General features: G+C 41.5%; 1 protein-coding gene across 2 annotated transcripts in view; it reads right to left on the bottom strand.

The window, feature by feature from the left end:
- grk3 (G protein-coupled receptor kinase 3) overlaps positions 1-16,711 on the bottom strand; it is a 252,745-nt gene that overhangs the window by 83,003 nt on the left and 153,031 nt on the right. For both annotated transcript variants that reach the window (XM_078554290.1, XM_078554292.1), the window contains exons 8-9: positions 8,447-8,538; positions 1,715-1,814 (exon numbers count right to left, since the gene is read on the bottom strand). In XM_078554290.1, coding sequence (XP_078410416.1) covers positions 1,715-1,814; positions 8,447-8,538 — 192 coding nt within the window. The remainder of the gene's footprint in view (positions 1-1,714; positions 1,815-8,446; positions 8,539-16,711) is intronic.

Genomic DNA, 16,711 nt, shown 5'->3' on the forward strand with positions numbered 1-16,711 from the left:
TTGGCTGATCACCTCCATGGAACAGGCTACTGTTTCCCCTGGCAGTCCACACTGGGAAACATGCCTGGAGGCGGGACAGCATCAGGTTGCCGTCCCAACAGGGTTTGTCGATTCCTTCCCTCACCCCCTGCTACAAAGCTGCCTCCAAGGGGCCAGGAAAATTCCACCCTGTACCTTAGCAATGGAAACAGCAGTTATCTATTTTCTCCTCCCTTTTTAAAAAAAAATCTGCTCTGTTGAAGAATGTACTGACCAGTGCCTCGACCACATAAAAAGGTTTCAAAAGTCTCAGCTTCGATTCTTGATTTGTCAGTCAGGACAGTAGTTAGGGGTGCCACAATGGCTCTCTTTGTCCAAGGAGGAGGTAAACTAACCCCCATTTCCACTCCCAATTACAATTTCTTTTGATAGAATTTGAGCTTCTGCGGCTAATGGATGAAGACCAGATCAGGTTCAGTTGGGAGGCTCTCCAGAGCACTGGCAAGCTAATGTCCGTGGAACCATACACAAAGCCAGGAGTTTTCAGGTGAGCAACAGAAAATGGGAGACAAATTAATTTCCTGTTGCCGCCCATGTATCATTTAAGTACATTATCAGGACAAGGGGCAAGGTGGATTTTGTCAATGACACTGCTATACTGGCTCCACAGAGAGTTGATTCACCTTTCAGCTTAGCCCACCATTCCACTGGAGGTGTGTGGTACACGGGGCAGTGCTCCTCTTCCTGTAGAATCACAGAAACTTCTAGCACAGAAAGAGGCCATTTGATACGTCATGCCTTTGATAGATGAGCAATGTTTAATCACATGACCTAGCTTTTCGTCCATAAACCTGTAAGTTTCTCATCCTCAAGTACCCGCCTAGCTCCCCTTTAAAATTATTTATGGAATTAGTTTTCACCACCCTTTCAGATAGCATCTTCCAGATCCTGACAACCAACAGTGAAAAAATGCTCTCCTCATCTCACCTCTAGAATCTTATCCCAGTGATTTTGAATCCATGACCTTCAGTTATTGTCCCACACACCATTTCCTCTAATGAAATCTATTGAAGTGCCTCTACTTAGTCAGCTGATTGGGTCAGAATCTGAATTTGAGCTCCATGATTCAGTGTTTATGTTTACCAGTACACTGCAATATCAACGCAGGAAAACTATACAGCTTCTCATTTAAAACAAATGTTCTGGGTGAGTTATTAGTGTTGAGAATAGCGAGGAATGATAGTAGGAATGATAAATGTGATATTGTTAGCTTAATGTTATTCAAACTTGAGGCATGAGGGGCTTACAACCATGTTCACAGTAAAAGAAAAAGTATGTTACATGTTTCAAAGTGGTATATGGAGTTGAGTATAAAACTTCTAGTTTCTTAAAGGGCTCTTATAGGTTATGGGAGATTGGAACCTGCAGTGGATTCAAAGCCAAATTCAAAAGGAGGAATGAAAACATTCTAAATGATTTACTATCAAAAGGGATAGGAAGAACACAATCATGAGGCACCTTAGCCAAATTCAGGAGTGTTTTATTTCATGTTGGCATTCAGTCATCAAGGTCTGAACAATTCCAAAGTTTCTGGGCAGGTGACACTCATTTGGCCAAAATAATATATGATAATTTTCATCAATGAGCTTAATATTTTCACCAGTGCCAAACTTAAAAAATGCACCATCTTCTACAAGCATCACGCATATAAACGCAAAATTGCATCTGAACTCACCCCAGTGCTAACCAGTGACAACATGATTCGTTCATTCAGGGCTAACGTTTCTCCCTGTTTCATCTTGATTCGCTTTTTATCTAAACACTTCATGGCATACCTAAAAATTGCAAAAAAAAAAGGATATTCACACAAACTACCATGCTACAGAGCTGCATGACTTACCAAGAAAAAATGCACAGGCAGCCAGGTACAGAACAAAAGCAAAAGGAAATGAGAAACTTGATCACTGTTAATTCTTTCACAGAACATCCAAGAGAAATGCAAACTGTTTTCAGTTATAAGCCAAATACGATTCTCCCCGAATAAGATAATAAATTATTAAAATGATGTTGATTTCGCCTTGGGGTGGGGGAAGCAAAGAAGGAAATGAAGTCTCTTTGGGATTGTGTTTGCTTTAAAATGACACATGTAGCCATGGGAGGTTAGGACTGAGTAAGGCCTCCATAGCAGATTATAGAACTTTATAAGTGTAGTAGCAGTCTGAGAATGTTGTGCTGAAGCTGTATAGTTCTTTGATCAGGCTCCACTTGGAATAAAGCGTTCAGTTTCAGTCACCGAAGCACTAGGGAAACACTGACGAAATGGATACGGTGTAGAGAAGCATGTGATCAGACTTATTGCAAGTATGAGAGCAGCAACTTACAAAGCTAAAAAGCTTTGACTCTTCAGCTTTAAAAGGGTGTACATGAGGGGCAACATTGTATAGATGTATTTTAAGATACTAACTGTCATGAAGCTATTAATGTATATAATATTATTGGAAAATATTTTTATTTTAAAATAGAGGTTTAGTCTGTAGGTGTGTCTTAATTGGATTAAAGCCAGCTAGTCTGGGGGCTTTGATATGTACTAGTTTTGATATGTAAGAGAGATAGCGTGCATTTGCATTTTTTTTGAATAGAGCATTCAAGTAGCAGGGTGAAAATGGACACCTATCTAGCAGCTGCCAAGCAATATGTTTATATTACTAATAAAATTGGTACTATGAAAGGGATTTCATTGTTAAAAGGTGGAGTTCAAAGGGGTTGGTGAAGCAATGAGAATTTGCATTCAATCAGTGGTGGTAGGTATAACAAGACAACCGTTTTGGGTGTGCAGAGCAGAGGCAATGTAAGTTCAAAGCCTGTACGCATAACACTGTGTCTGCAAGGAACCAAAGTGAAAAGAACCTCATTTTGAATTCGTAAAGTGAAAATGCTTTGCCTGGTGTTTGGTTAAGTGTATGGGTTGCTATTGGATTAATGGAGATTAGTTTGGGAATTTGTTAAAAGTTATGATAGTAGTAATTTGTATCCATGTGTATATATATTTTAACCTGTGTAAATTAATAAAATGTTTAATTTAGTTTAATGTAAAACCTCGAAACTGGTGGTCTGATGTCTGAATTTAGAGTCGCATCTCAAACATAACACTTAAAATTATAGGTTATGACAGTTGTTTAAAGTTACCCTCTGGGAATTTTAAATAGCTCAGCTGTACCAACTGCATTTCTCATAACACTAACTAAAATTGCAGTTAATCCTGAGCACTATTTCAAGTTCAACCACAACTGCAAGGCAAAAGAATATAGATTAAAATGGTAATTGGCAAGCTCACAATTGTGGTCAGACACTTTTCACACAAAGAGTGGATAAAATCTGGAATGGTATTCTGGGGAGGGTGATGAAGGTACTAATTTTGGAATCATAAAAAAATTTGGATACTATTATGGGTGGATTGTAGGCTTTTTTCAAGCATCAGTTAGATCAACTGAATGGCCTCCTTCATCCTTACTTATGTTTCTGATCTTTACAAGTATATTAGAAAAAAAGATTACACATCTACATACTGGTCATGAATGATGAAAGGACACCTTGCCAATTATTATAAAATAGCATAATCTAATTTTTATAAAAGCTAGATTGCAAGTTGTTTTCAATTTTTATGTAGCTGGTGTTCTCTTATTAATTTATCAATCTTTAATTGAGTGACCAACTATTATTTAAACTCTTGTTCTTTCAGGAAACATCACCTAATTTAACTGCACCAGAGTTGATGTTTTAAAAAAACGCAGTGTCTAATTCAGCTTTCTTGTCATGAACAATAGGGTAAAAATGTGACAGTTTGGAAAATCATGGACCTTGATTTCATAATCTTGTGATACTTCTGTCCCATAATTAGGCAATAAGAGCTGATCAGCATGATTTTAAGGGAACAGGCAGAAGATTTAAAAACCAATCTTACAGCGTGACAGAAACAGCGTGATCATTTACAGCAAGAAAGAGAGAGAGAAACAGTGTGGTCATTTACAGCGAGAGAGTGTGAGAGAAACAGTGTGGTCATTTACAGCGAGAGAGTGAGAGAGAAACAGTGTGGTCATTTACAGCTAGTGTATGTGAGAGAAGCGTGGTCATTTACAGCGAGGGAGAGAGAAGCGTGGTCATTTACAGCGAGTGAGAGAGCAGCGTGGTCATTTACAAAGAGAGTGAGGCCATTAAAGAGCTTGAGAAGGAAAAGAGCAGGGAGAGCAGCTGATTGGTGAGTAGGATTTATAAGTATTTCTAGTCTTTAAAGTAAAAGTAATGTCTTTAGTTTGTGTTTAGATCTGTAGTCTTTTTTTCTCTTTTTCTTAAAGATAGTCTGTTCAGTATAGGTCAATACTGGTGTGTATAAAAAAAAAAATTATAATAAAGTGTAAAGGGTGGGGATACTCGAGTAATTACTTAGTAAATTGAATAAAATGCGATAGCGATGGCAGGATGGGTGATGTGCTGCTGCTGCAGCATGTTGCAGCTGCTGGATGCCAAGGTGATCTAGAGTGAACACATCTGTACCACCTGTTTGCAGCTCGAGGAACTTCGGATCAAAGTTACGGAGCTAGAGTCCAAACTGCAGACATTGCGCAATATCAGGAAAGGGGAAAGCTACCTGGACACTGCTCCAGGAGGTGGTCACACCTCTCAGATTAGGTAATTCAAATTTGGTCTGTGATCAGGGACAGGAGGGTGTGACTGCAGGTGAAGTAGGTGTGGGGACCCAGGGGGTAGCATTCGAAGAGCCTCAGCCCCTGCAACTGTCCAACAGTTACAAGGTTCCTGCAAGCTGTGTGGATGAGAGCGGGGGCTGCAAGGAGGATGAGTGAATGGACCACTGCACCGTGGTACAGGAGGCTATTCAATTGGGTGGGGGGGGGTGGGTGGGGGAGGAAATGGAGGCGTAGTAGTGGTAGGGGACAGTATAATTAGGGGATAGATGCTGTTCTCTGCAGCTGTGAGCGCAAGTCTCAAAGGCTGTGTTGCCTGCCCAGTGCCAGGGTGAAGGACATCGCCACGGTGAAAATGGAATCTAGCACTCCTAAATACATTGCCACATTTTGCTGAATTGTAGATCCTTTGTCCAAAAAAGTCATAAGGGCCCATGTTAATTAGACCATAAGACATAAGAGTATTAGTAGGTCATTCGGCCCATCGAGTCTGCTCCGCCATTCAATGAGATCATGACTGACCTGATAATCCTCAACTCAACTTTCCTGTCTTTTTCCCCATAATGCTTGATTCCCTTACTGCTTAAAAATCAGCCTAACTCAGCCTTGAATATACTTAACAACCCAGCCTCTACAGTCCTCTGCGGTAAAGAATTCAACAGATTGACTACCCTGTGAGAAAAGAAATTCCTCCTCATTTCTGTTATAAATGGGCACCCGTTTATCCTGAGATTATGCCCTCTGGTCCTCGACTCCCCCACTGGGGGAAACAACCTCTCAGCATCTACCCTGTTAAGCCCCCTAAAAATCTTGTGTGTTTCAATAAGGTCACCTCTCATTCTTCTAAACTCCAATGAGCACAGGGCCAACCTACTCAATCTCTCATCATAAGAAAATCCCTCCATACCCGGGATCAACCTAGTGAACCTTCTCTGGACTGCCTCCAATGCCAGTATATCTTTCCTTAGATAAGGGGACCAAAATTGTTCACAGTATTCTAGTGTGGTCTAATTAGTGCTTTGTATAGTTTTAGCAAGATTTCCCCATTTTTATACTCCATTCCCTTTGAAATAAAGGCCAGCATTTCATTTGCCTTCCCTTTTACCTGTTGAACTTGTATGTTAGCTTTTTAGGATTCACGTACAAACACACGAAAGAGCGCAGCAATCTCCGAGGCACAGAGCTGCCTTGGGGGGATTGAATGGATTTGAAAACTTTGAAATAAATTTTTAAATAAATAAAGTAAAAATTTATTTAAATATGTCCCCTCTTGTGACAGTGAGCTGGAACATGTTTGTGAAGTTAGGAAATTTTATTTTTTTTATTTTAAAAAGCCTTCAGGAAACCTCATCCCAACCGTGGATGAGGTTTCCTGAAAAACGCGAAGGCCGCTTGAGCTCTTCGCCTGCCCGTCAACCTTAAGGTTGGATGGGCAACGTTCCTAACAACTTTAATTACTTTTTTAATGGCCTTAATGGGCCGTTGAAAGTTTGGCTAGCGGGCAGCCGCCTCTGGCGCGTGCTCGCTGAACGGAATATCAAAATGGCGTGCCATGATGGCAGGACGCATGCCCGACATCATCGCATGTCATTTTATGCATCGGCGGGTCAGGCCTGCCCCCGCACACTGACGGCAAAATTCTGCCCAAAGAGTTTACAGAGGGATATAAACAGGTTAAGTGAGTGGGCAAAAACTTGGCAGATGGAATATAATGTGGGAAAATGTGAGGTTATGCGTTTTGGCAGGAAGAATAAAGGAGCTGAATATTACTTAAATGGCAAAAGACTGAAGAAGGCTGCAGCACAGAGGGATTTGGGAGTCCTTGTGCATGAATCCCAAAAAGCTAACATACAAGTTCAACAGGTAATAGGGAAGGCAAATGGAATGTTGGCCTTTATTTCAAAGGGAATGGAGTATAAAAATAGGGAAGTCTTGCTAAAACTATACAAAGCACTAGTGAGACCACACCTAGAATGCTGTGAACAATTTTGGTCCCCTTATCTAAGAAAAGATGTACTGGCATTGGAGGCAGTCCAGAGAAGGTTCACTAGGTTGATCCCGGGTATGGAGAGATTTTCTTATGAGGAGAGATTGAGTAGGTTGGCACTGTGCTCATTGGAGTTTAGAAGAATGAGAGGTGACCTTATTGAAACATATAAGATTCTTAGGGGGCTTAACAGGGTAGATGCTGAGAGGTTGTTTCCCCTAGTGGGGGAGTCGAGGACCAGAGGGCATAATCTCAGAGTAAGCAGGTGCCCTTTTATAACAGAAATGAGGAGGAATTTATTTTCTCACAGAGTAGTCAATCTGTTGAATTCTTTACTGCAGAGGGCTGTAGAGGCTGGGTTGTTAAGTATATTCAAGGCTGAGTTAGGCTGATTTTTAATCAGTATGGGAATCAAGCATTATTAGAAAAAGACAGGAAAGTGGAGTTGATGATTATCAAGTCAGCCATGATCTCATTGAATGGCGGAGCAGACTCGGTGGGCCGAATGACCTACTTTTGCTCTTATGTCTTATGGTCTAATCAACATGGGCCCTTGTGACCTTTCTCTGCTCGGTAGACCAGACTCCTCACTTACAAAACTCCCTTCCTCAGCCATAAAGACATGATGACCCAGGGTTTTTAACCTCCATGTGATCTTCCAAACTAAAAACACAGGATGATCCATGCAACAAACATCCCCAATAGCACTCTTAGTTTAAATCTCTGGGCACCAAAAGGAGGAATGCTTTTCTGTCTGTAATTGTTTTTCAATTTTCTCTTGCCTGCCTTTGCTCCAAGTTAACCTCCCACAGCTACACTCTTTGTTATACATTTGGACATTTCAGTGATTACAATCAAGAAGCTAGAAAGGAAACAAGTGTGTCACCATAAAAAGAGGCACAGAGGTCTCTTGCAAAATTTTATTGGTCAATCTGAGAGAATTTATTGAGTAGGGCTCAATCAGATACCTTTTTTTTGGACAAAGGATCTACAATTTAGCAAAATGTGGCAATATATTTAGGAGTGCTAGATTCCATTTTTCCTTAGATAGATACCTGCATATAAGTTTCAAGCCTGTAACTAGAAACAAATGTTTAGTTAACATTCTAAACCACAAAATGCAAGTTTATCATCCGATAGCAAAGATTTCTTATGGTAACTTCAGCTTCCTATCAGAGGGCTACATAAAATTCTCACTCATAGATGTTCAAACATTACTGGTTCCCAATCTCGGCTGAGTTGTCAAATGAAAAATGCTGAACCAATTTGGGGGAGCATGGAATGGGGGAGCAGGGAGGAACACAATTCTAAAATTGTAACCATGGCATCTTTTATACTTTTGTTCACGCTGTGGCAGTTGGTTAAACAGTGGTAGCCACATGGGTGTGCCAGGTGTGAGAGATTATTTTTTGGTTCCTCAGCTGGGAATCAGCAAAGGCTGCTTCGAAAGAGAAACAAATGTTTCAAGGCTTGTCTGCGACAGCTTCACAGCATGTTCTAATCTGTGTATTATTCTTTAAGTGTCACTCTAGGCTCTGGTCTACACTATTTTTTATGTAACACACTTCGGCCTGTGGACTATCCTGTACTTAATGCACACCAGCCCATGTGTTAACCTATATGTCATAACTTCAGCCTGGATATTATTCAGTCACTCACTATAGTCCACTTATTATCCTCCGTGTAACACATTACAATTTGTGTGCCAACTTGTATGTTGGTGTGCTGAAGTAAAACTAAAGCTCTTGAAACTAAATAGTGAAAGCAGAAATAAAATTACATTTTTCCAGTATCAGCTTTCCTGCAGCCATATACCTCGCCGAATCCTCCCCTTCCGATTATTCGATGTACACTGAAGTCATTCATCGTTAGCTGTAAAGCAAATGAAATACCATTACTCCCATGCACCGATTAGCACAAACACACTGGCAAACCGTAAATAGGGGCAATCCCAGCAACAATCAGGTTGAGAAGATGTGTCGTAAATATGCTGAATTTCAATGTTTTATGAAAACATATGTGCTTTATTCAGACTTTTTTTGTGAACTTGCACTTATTCTCAGAGAGGGTATTACTGCAAGATGTAACCTAAGACAGTGGCTGTTACTGCACAAGCTAATGCAAAAAGGGAAGTATTACCACAGGAAGCGATATGAAGCAGGATATTACTTCCTATATAATGTAGAGGGTATTACTTGAAGAAATGTTATGGGATAAAAAGTATTAATATAGGACAGAATGTAGAATAGGAGGGATGCAAGACATGGTGGTAATGTGGAACACATAAACCTTCATTAAGTGTTATTCATTAAGTGTTTTATATCAGCATAAGATGAAATATGTCAGTTCCCTGTACATAAAGCAATGTGAGGTGCAACAACTTAATTGTTTATTCAGAACAATTTGTGATTCTTGCCGATTTGCTACAGCTACCTCAGCAGTAAGATCAAGCTCTGACCACTATCCAATTGTATCATCACTTGAATACACTCCCACTGCAAATATCATTCTCTGTAGCTGCGATCAGTGGGACCAGGTTTACTGCAAAAGCAGAAAATCTGGCTTTATGCTGACTCAATTAGGGTGTGGGTTAAGTGTGTATATCTAATGTGACGCCCTCTCATAGGTTGAGATAGGCACAAGTAGTTACAACTTAATGCAAAACATATTTGAATTTACTTTGTCGCCATTTTGTTATATTAGCATTTTATTTACCTGAACCTTGGAGTTATCATCTGGATCACCTGACAAAGTTATTTTAATTTCTGGGCAGCTGGATGAGTAAATACAATGCATTGGTCGATTGCCCATGAGCTGTGAAAGGCAATTTAGTGGACTTCAAGGACCACCTTGCAGCAAACTTCACATCCAGAACAGTCGTTCTGAATCAGATCACCAGCACTGGGATGGTACAAGACCAAGCAGCCTGCAGGCTGGCCCAGCCAGGAATGAACAGGGCTGGAATGGGGGGTGGGCTGTATGCACAACAGCAGCCCACTTTAATCCTGATGAGCAAGGAAGAGCATTCTTGCTTCTTTTGGCCTCATAAGAATTTTTAGCACTTATTGGGACTTATTGTGGCAGATTATATGAACAGAGTGGCCATGATGAATTCACCTCCCAATAGTCTGTTGAAATGCAATCAAAGTCTTATAAACATTGTTGCACCCCATTTTACACAATTTTATGATTCAGGTGGGCACCTCAGCTGCCCAAGAAAACATGGGTGTGAATCAGAGAGCATTGGGAAGTGAAGTGAATCAGTTCATCACTGAGGTTTATCTCAGTTAATCTGGTTTCAACTGGATGAAACTGGTCACTACTCATACAACAACTTGCTATTGCGATTATTTAAAACAAAGATTAATGCTTGTGAAGCTTTCTGATTGTATTTGTTAGGTTATAACTATACTGCTAAACTTCTGTGTATATCTGTGCTGTGAAATAAAGTACATAATAGAAAAGATGCTTTTTCTTTTATGAAGGAAGCATAAGCTACTTATATCACAGATTAACAATGAGGGGAATATTATAGAGTGAATCCTTTAAGCTGTTTCTTTTTTAGTGATAACAGTCATAAACAATATGTATTCTGTTAGAGTATAACACTGAGATGAATGTTAGAAAGAATTCTTTATGTAGTTAATGGGAAGTTCATGAACCACGTGTCATCAGAAACTGTGGTATAAAGGAACTTGTATTTATATATAGAAAAGTATGTTGTGGGGTAATAGCGTGATTCAGTAACCCAACCTAAGATGTTCACATGTTGTAGAGTATGGATATTTACAAGCGCAACTGCATAGCATTTGCTTAAATGTCAGATTGGCAGAGTTAACAGAACTTGTGCCTCTTGTGTTAAGAGTGCTGTAGTTTCAAGGCTGACAAATCGGACACGTAAATTAGACTGAAGCTTTAGAGTAGTACTGAAGAAGTGTTGCAATGTCAGGGGTGCCAATCCTTCGAATGAGACAATATTTCTCTACTCTGGAGTTTTGGGTGGACATTAAAGGTCCAATGATACTTTCTTTCACAGGTGAGCAGGAAGTTCTCTTGGTGACCTGGCTGACATTCTTCCATTAATCAACGTCACAAAAAAGATTACTCATTGGTCTTGTTAATGTTTAAGGGATCTTGCTGTGCATGAATGGCTGCTTTGTTTCCCTACTTAAAGTAATTCATGAGATGTAAACTGCTTTCAGACATTTCTTAAAGATGCAGTAATAACTGCAATCCTTCCTTTCATGACACCTACCACTGAAATTTGTAGCACCTGTGTCTGATGGAGAGGGCCCATAGCACACCAGTGATGTGCTCTTGATATGCCTTGGGTGCTCACTTGAACTCAGGTGTGTCTCTGGTAACCCAATCATAGGCATTGGGCTCCTGTTCAATGACACCCTTTGAACAGTCTAATTCTACTGTGAAATCAAATCTGCAGAGCATCAATACTTGAGCTACAAATGTTTGAGCCTTATTGCAAGTACTTGTTATAAGGGTTAGATCTCTAATCCAAGAGTAAACTAATTAGAGGCAGCCCGTCTTAGCAAAGGTACATCACATCCTGGGAAAAATTGACTAATGGATAGCCTGGGAACAGTCCACTGGCAAACACAATAAATCTAGAATGTTTACAAATGATTGGAACCTGAAATCCTGTTTCTGCAGGATAGATGGATTGTAAAATTTTTTTCCATAAAAGGAAATCCCACAGAATTATAGCACAGGTGGCCATTTGGCCTGTTGTGTCTGTGTCAACTCTCCGAATGAACAATTCACCTAATGCCATTCCCCTGCCATCCCCCGTAACCCTGCACACTCTTCCTTTTTAAATAATAAACCAAATCCCTCTTGAATGCCTTGATTGAACCTAGCTCCATCACAGGCTCAGGCAGTACATTCCAGAACCTAAACACTCACTCCGTGAAAAGATTTATCTTCATGCCTCGGTTGCTCCTTTTGCCTATTACCTTAAATCTTTGCCTTCTTATTCTGGATTATTCCACCAATGGGAACAGTTTTTCCTATCTACACTCCAGATTCCTCATGATTTTGAATATGAACATAAGCATCAGGAGCAGTAGACCATTCAGCTCCTCAAGCTTATTCTCCCATTTGATATGATGATGGATTGTGGCCTCAACTCTACTTTCCTGTCTACCTCCTATACCTTTTGACACCCTTGTTAATCAAGAGCATATCTAACTCTGTCTTAAAAATGTTCACTGATCCTGCCTCCCCTACTGTCTGGGGAAGAGAATTTCACAGACCAATGACCCCCAGGGAGAAAAAGACCCCTTATTTTGAAGCTGTGTCCCAGAGTTCTACTTTCTCCCACAAGGGAAAACATCCTCTCACCATCCACCCTGTCAAGTTCCCTCAGGATTTTACATGTTTCAGTAAGATCATTTCTGATTCTTCTAACCTCTAACGGATACAGGCCCAACCTATCCAATCTTTCCTCAAAGGATAACTACTTCATCCCGGGAAGCAGTAAAGTGAAATTTCTCTGAACTGCTTTTAATGTAATTATATCCTTTCTTAAGTAAGGAGAGCAAAACAGTACACAGTACTCCAGATGTGGTCTCAACAGTGGCCTGTACAGCTGGAGCAAAACTTCTTTACTTTTGTACTTGATTCCCCTTGCAATAAATGACAACATTCCATTTGCCTTCCTAATCATTTGCAGTACTTGCATACTAACTTTCTGTGATTCATGTACCAGGGCACCCAGATCCCTCTGTACCACAGATTTCTGCGATCTCTCTCCATTTAAATAATGTACTGCTTTTCTATGCTTCCTGCCAAAGTGGACAAGTTCACATATTTCCATATTATACTCCATCTGTCAATCTCTCAGTGGAACACTAGGTCAGATAGCAATGCCAGGCTCCTCATGAGTAAGCAGATAGTTGGAATTTTGGCAAAGGCAAGGTAACGATCATGTGCCCTTCAGGGGCATCTTGAAGCAGATTCCATTTCTTCTTTTAAACTGCGGTACTCATCTGAATGCTCCTCAAAGGGTTTTATTTATTTATTCGTTCATGGGATGACACCTGCAACCACTGACTAGATCAGCATTCATTGCCTATCCCTAATTGCCCTTGAGAAGGTGGTGGTGAGCTGCCTTCTTGACCCACTGCAATCCATCTGTTGTAGCAATACCCACAGTGCTGTTAGGAAGAGAATTCCAGAATTTTAACCCAGTGACTGTGAAGGAACGGTGATATGGTTCTAAGTTAAGATGATGTGTGGCTTGGAGGAGAACTTCCAGGTGGTGGTGTTCCCATACATCTGCTGCCCTTGTCCTTTTAGGTAGTGGAGGTCACAGTTTGGAAGGTGCTGCTTAAGGAGCCTTGGTGAGTTGCTGCAGTGCATCAGTGGTGGAGGGAATGAATGTTGAAGGTGGTGGATGGGATGCCAATCAAGTGGACTGCTTTGTCCTGGATGGTATTGAGCTTCTTCAGTGTTGTTGGAACCGCACTCATTCAGGCAAGCAGAGAGTAAGCCATCGCACTCCTGACTTGTGCCTTGTAGACGGTGGACAGGCTTTGGGGAGTCAGGAGATGATTTATTCGCCACAGAACTCCCAACCTCTGATCTGCTCTTGAAGCCACAGTATTTATATGGCTGGTCCAGTTCAGTTTCTGATCAATGGTAACCCCCAGGATGTTGATAGTGGAGGATTCTGCGATGGTAATGCCATTGAATGTCAAGAGTATATGGTTAGATTCTCTCTTGTTGGAGATAGTCATTGCTTGGCATGGCATGGCACAAATGTTACTTGCCACTTGTCAACCCAAGCCTGAATATTGTCCAGGTTCTTGCTGCATTTGGGCACGGACTGCTTCAGTATCCGAGTCGTCATGAATGGTGAGCGTTGTGCAATCACCTGTGATCATTCCCACTTCTGACTTTATGATGGAGGGAAGGTCATTGATAAAGCAGCTGAAGATGGTTGGGCCTAGGACACTATCCTGAGGAACTCCTGCAGCGATATCCTGGGGCTGAGATGATTGATCTCCAACAACCACAACCACCTTCCTTTGTGCTAGGTATGACACCAACCAATGGAGAGTTTCCCCCGTTGATTCGCATTGACTTCAGTTTTTCTAGAGCTCTTTGATGCCACACTCTGTCAAATGCGGCCTTGATGTCAAGGGAAGTCGCTCATAGGATGTGAGTAGGGGAGTGGATGGAAACTTATGTGCTCATCTGACCGTTAGTCATGAGTATCAATTGTCCTTTTGCTTATCTTGGCACTGTATCAGCCACCATGCTTGATGTACATCAACAATCAGTCCATCATGGAAATGCATGTATTTCGCGCAAAGGAAAACTTAGCAGGGCCGACTTGCAGCTGGAGTCGAGATGGATTAACTACCCTTGAATAAAACCTGGCTTGTGAGCTCCATGCAGATAGTCGCAAAATCTGCATTTGATGAGCATCAATATTCTGCAACATTATAGACACAATTCTAATGAGTTTCTAGAATTGTTCCCTGGTTTCTCATTCTCCAGATAAGTGACTGGAAAATGTCACAACCTTGAGCATCAAAGGCAGTGCATATTCCTTTATAAGTGGTGTTCACTGCTTCATTTCCAAAATTCACCAATTATGCATAGTCAAAAAAGGCCTCAAAGTGATACAACAATTGATTAAGCAGTTGTGAAAGGCTTGGTATTCTTTACTGTCCAATGTTGCCAGGAAATGACTGACCATTGACTGATTAATTCTTCATCAAGAGTTCTTAACCGTCATCAAAGGGTTGCCATCAAATTTGAGTGGCTCTGGTACAAGTGACAATGCCAAAACACACACCAAAGAGAATTTTATTGTTCAACCCAAGTTACACTTGAGCAGCTGGTGTTGGGCCTTCTTCTTGAACCATTATGCCACAAAGCCTGAGACCAGGTTTGTGTCACTGCCAATAGTATGAACTGATTGGCAGACCATGTGACCACTGACTATCCAACCTCTACATCAAAAATCATAAACAAGCTGAAGGCAGAGTCTGTTGGCCATTCATCCACTAAGTAGGTTCCTGCTATGGGTATTGTGAAAGGAACTGGAGCAGTTAGGCGAATGGAAAAAGGCTCTAAATAAAATTGAAAGCTCTTCACAGCATTCGAGGGCTACTGTGAAAGTAGATTATGATTCAATGTTTTGTTAGGATAAGAGGATCATTAGGGAGATGAAACAGGATCAGTGGATTTCATTCACCTGCAAGGCTGTGCAATTACACAGAAATTATCTTAAATTAGTTTTCAATTGGATAAAGTTGTCTTCATTTATGGTTTAAAGGGTCCCTTTGGGCTAATCAATGACATTCAAGTCCAGTAATCTTGAAACAAAAATCCGTAAGGTCACCCTCTGAGCCTAGAATGAGCACCGTAGATGGTATTCAGCTAAATGGGCTCTAGTAAGGACTCTAAAAGCAAAATACTGTGGATGTTGGAAATCCAAAACAAAAACAGAAAATGCTGGAAAAACTCAGCAGGTCTAACAACTTTATGGAGAGAGAAAAACAGAGTCAACGTTTTGAGTCCATGTGACCTTCCTTCAGAGCTGAAGAGAAGTGGAAATGTGATGAAATTTATGCTGTTTAAGAGGGGTGGGGCAGGTGAAGCTGGATGGAAGACCAGCGATAGGTAGGGGCAAAGGAGTGATTGACAAGGATGTCATGAACTAAAGGACAAAGGGAGTGTTAATAGTAGTGGTTAGTGCTAAAAAAACAGTGCTGATAGAGGCATAAAGGTAAGAAAGCAGAATGTGATAATAGCAGAACAAGGGTAGCATTGTGTGAAAGAATAACATGGAATAAGTAACGATGGCTCTGTAGGGGATGGGGTGGGGGGTGGGGGGAGGGGGCAGTGGTGGGAGAAAAAAAGGATGGAAAATGGGATAGAACCACAGATAAATGAATAAAAATAAAAAAAGTGGATAAAAAATAAAAATGGGGGGGCAGTGAGGATGGAGAAGAGAGAGTTCATGGTCTGAAGTTGTTGAACTCAATGTTAAGTCCAGAAGGCTGTAAAGTGCCTAATCGGAAGATGAGATGCTGTTCCTCCAATTTGCGTCAGGCTTCACTGGAACACTGCAGCAGGCCAAGGACTGACATGTGGGCATGAGAGCAGGGTGGAGTGTTGAAATGGCAAGCGACCAGAATGTCTGGGTCATGCTTGAGGACAAACCGGAGCTGTTCTGCAAAGTGGTCACCCAGTTGCATTTGGTCTCTCCAATGTAGAGGAGACCACATTGGGAGCAGCAAATGCAGTAGACCAAATTGAAGGAGGAGCAAGTGATGCGCTGCTTCACCTGAAAGGAGTGTTTGGGACCTTGGACGGTGAGGAGGGAGGACGTAAAGGGGCAGGTGTTGCATCTTCTGCGATTACATGGGAAGGTGCCGTGGGAAGGGGATGAGGTGTTGGGGGTGATGGAGGAGTGGACCAGGGTGTCCCAGAGGGAACAGTCCCTATGGAATGCTGACTTTGTGGGGGTGAGGGGAAAATGTGCTTGGTGGTGGCATCGTGCTGGAGTTGGCGGAAATGACGGAGGATGATCCTTTGAATGCAGAGGCTGGAGGGGTGAAAAGTGGGGATAAAGGGGGCCCTATCATGGTTCTGGGAGGGATGGGATGGTGTGAGGGCAGAGGTGCAGGAGATGGATTAGATACGGCTTAGGCCCTGTCAACCAAAGTTGGGGGAGGGGGAGCCTCAGTTAAGGAAGAAGGAAAACATGTCAGAAGCGCTGTTTTGGAAAATGCTTTCATCGGAACACATGCGACCAAGGCAAAGGAATTGAGGTGCCACGATCGGCACCTTTTTTAACACTAACCACTACCATTAACACTCCCCTTGTTCTTTAGTTCATGACATCTTTGTCAATCCCTCCTTTGCCCCCACCTATCGCTGGCCTTCCAGCCAGCTTCACCTCCCCCATCCCTCAAACAGTATAAATTTCATCACATTTTCACTTCTCTTCAACTCTGAAGAAGTCATATAGACTCGAAATGTTAACTCTGTTTCTCTCTCCACAGATGCT

The sequence above is a fragment of the Cetorhinus maximus genome, chromosome 12 (genome assembly GCF_964194155.1).
Source record: "Cetorhinus maximus chromosome 12, sCetMax3.hap1.1, whole genome shotgun sequence".
NCBI classification, from domain to species: domain Eukaryota; kingdom Metazoa; phylum Chordata; class Chondrichthyes; order Lamniformes; family Cetorhinidae; genus Cetorhinus; species Cetorhinus maximus.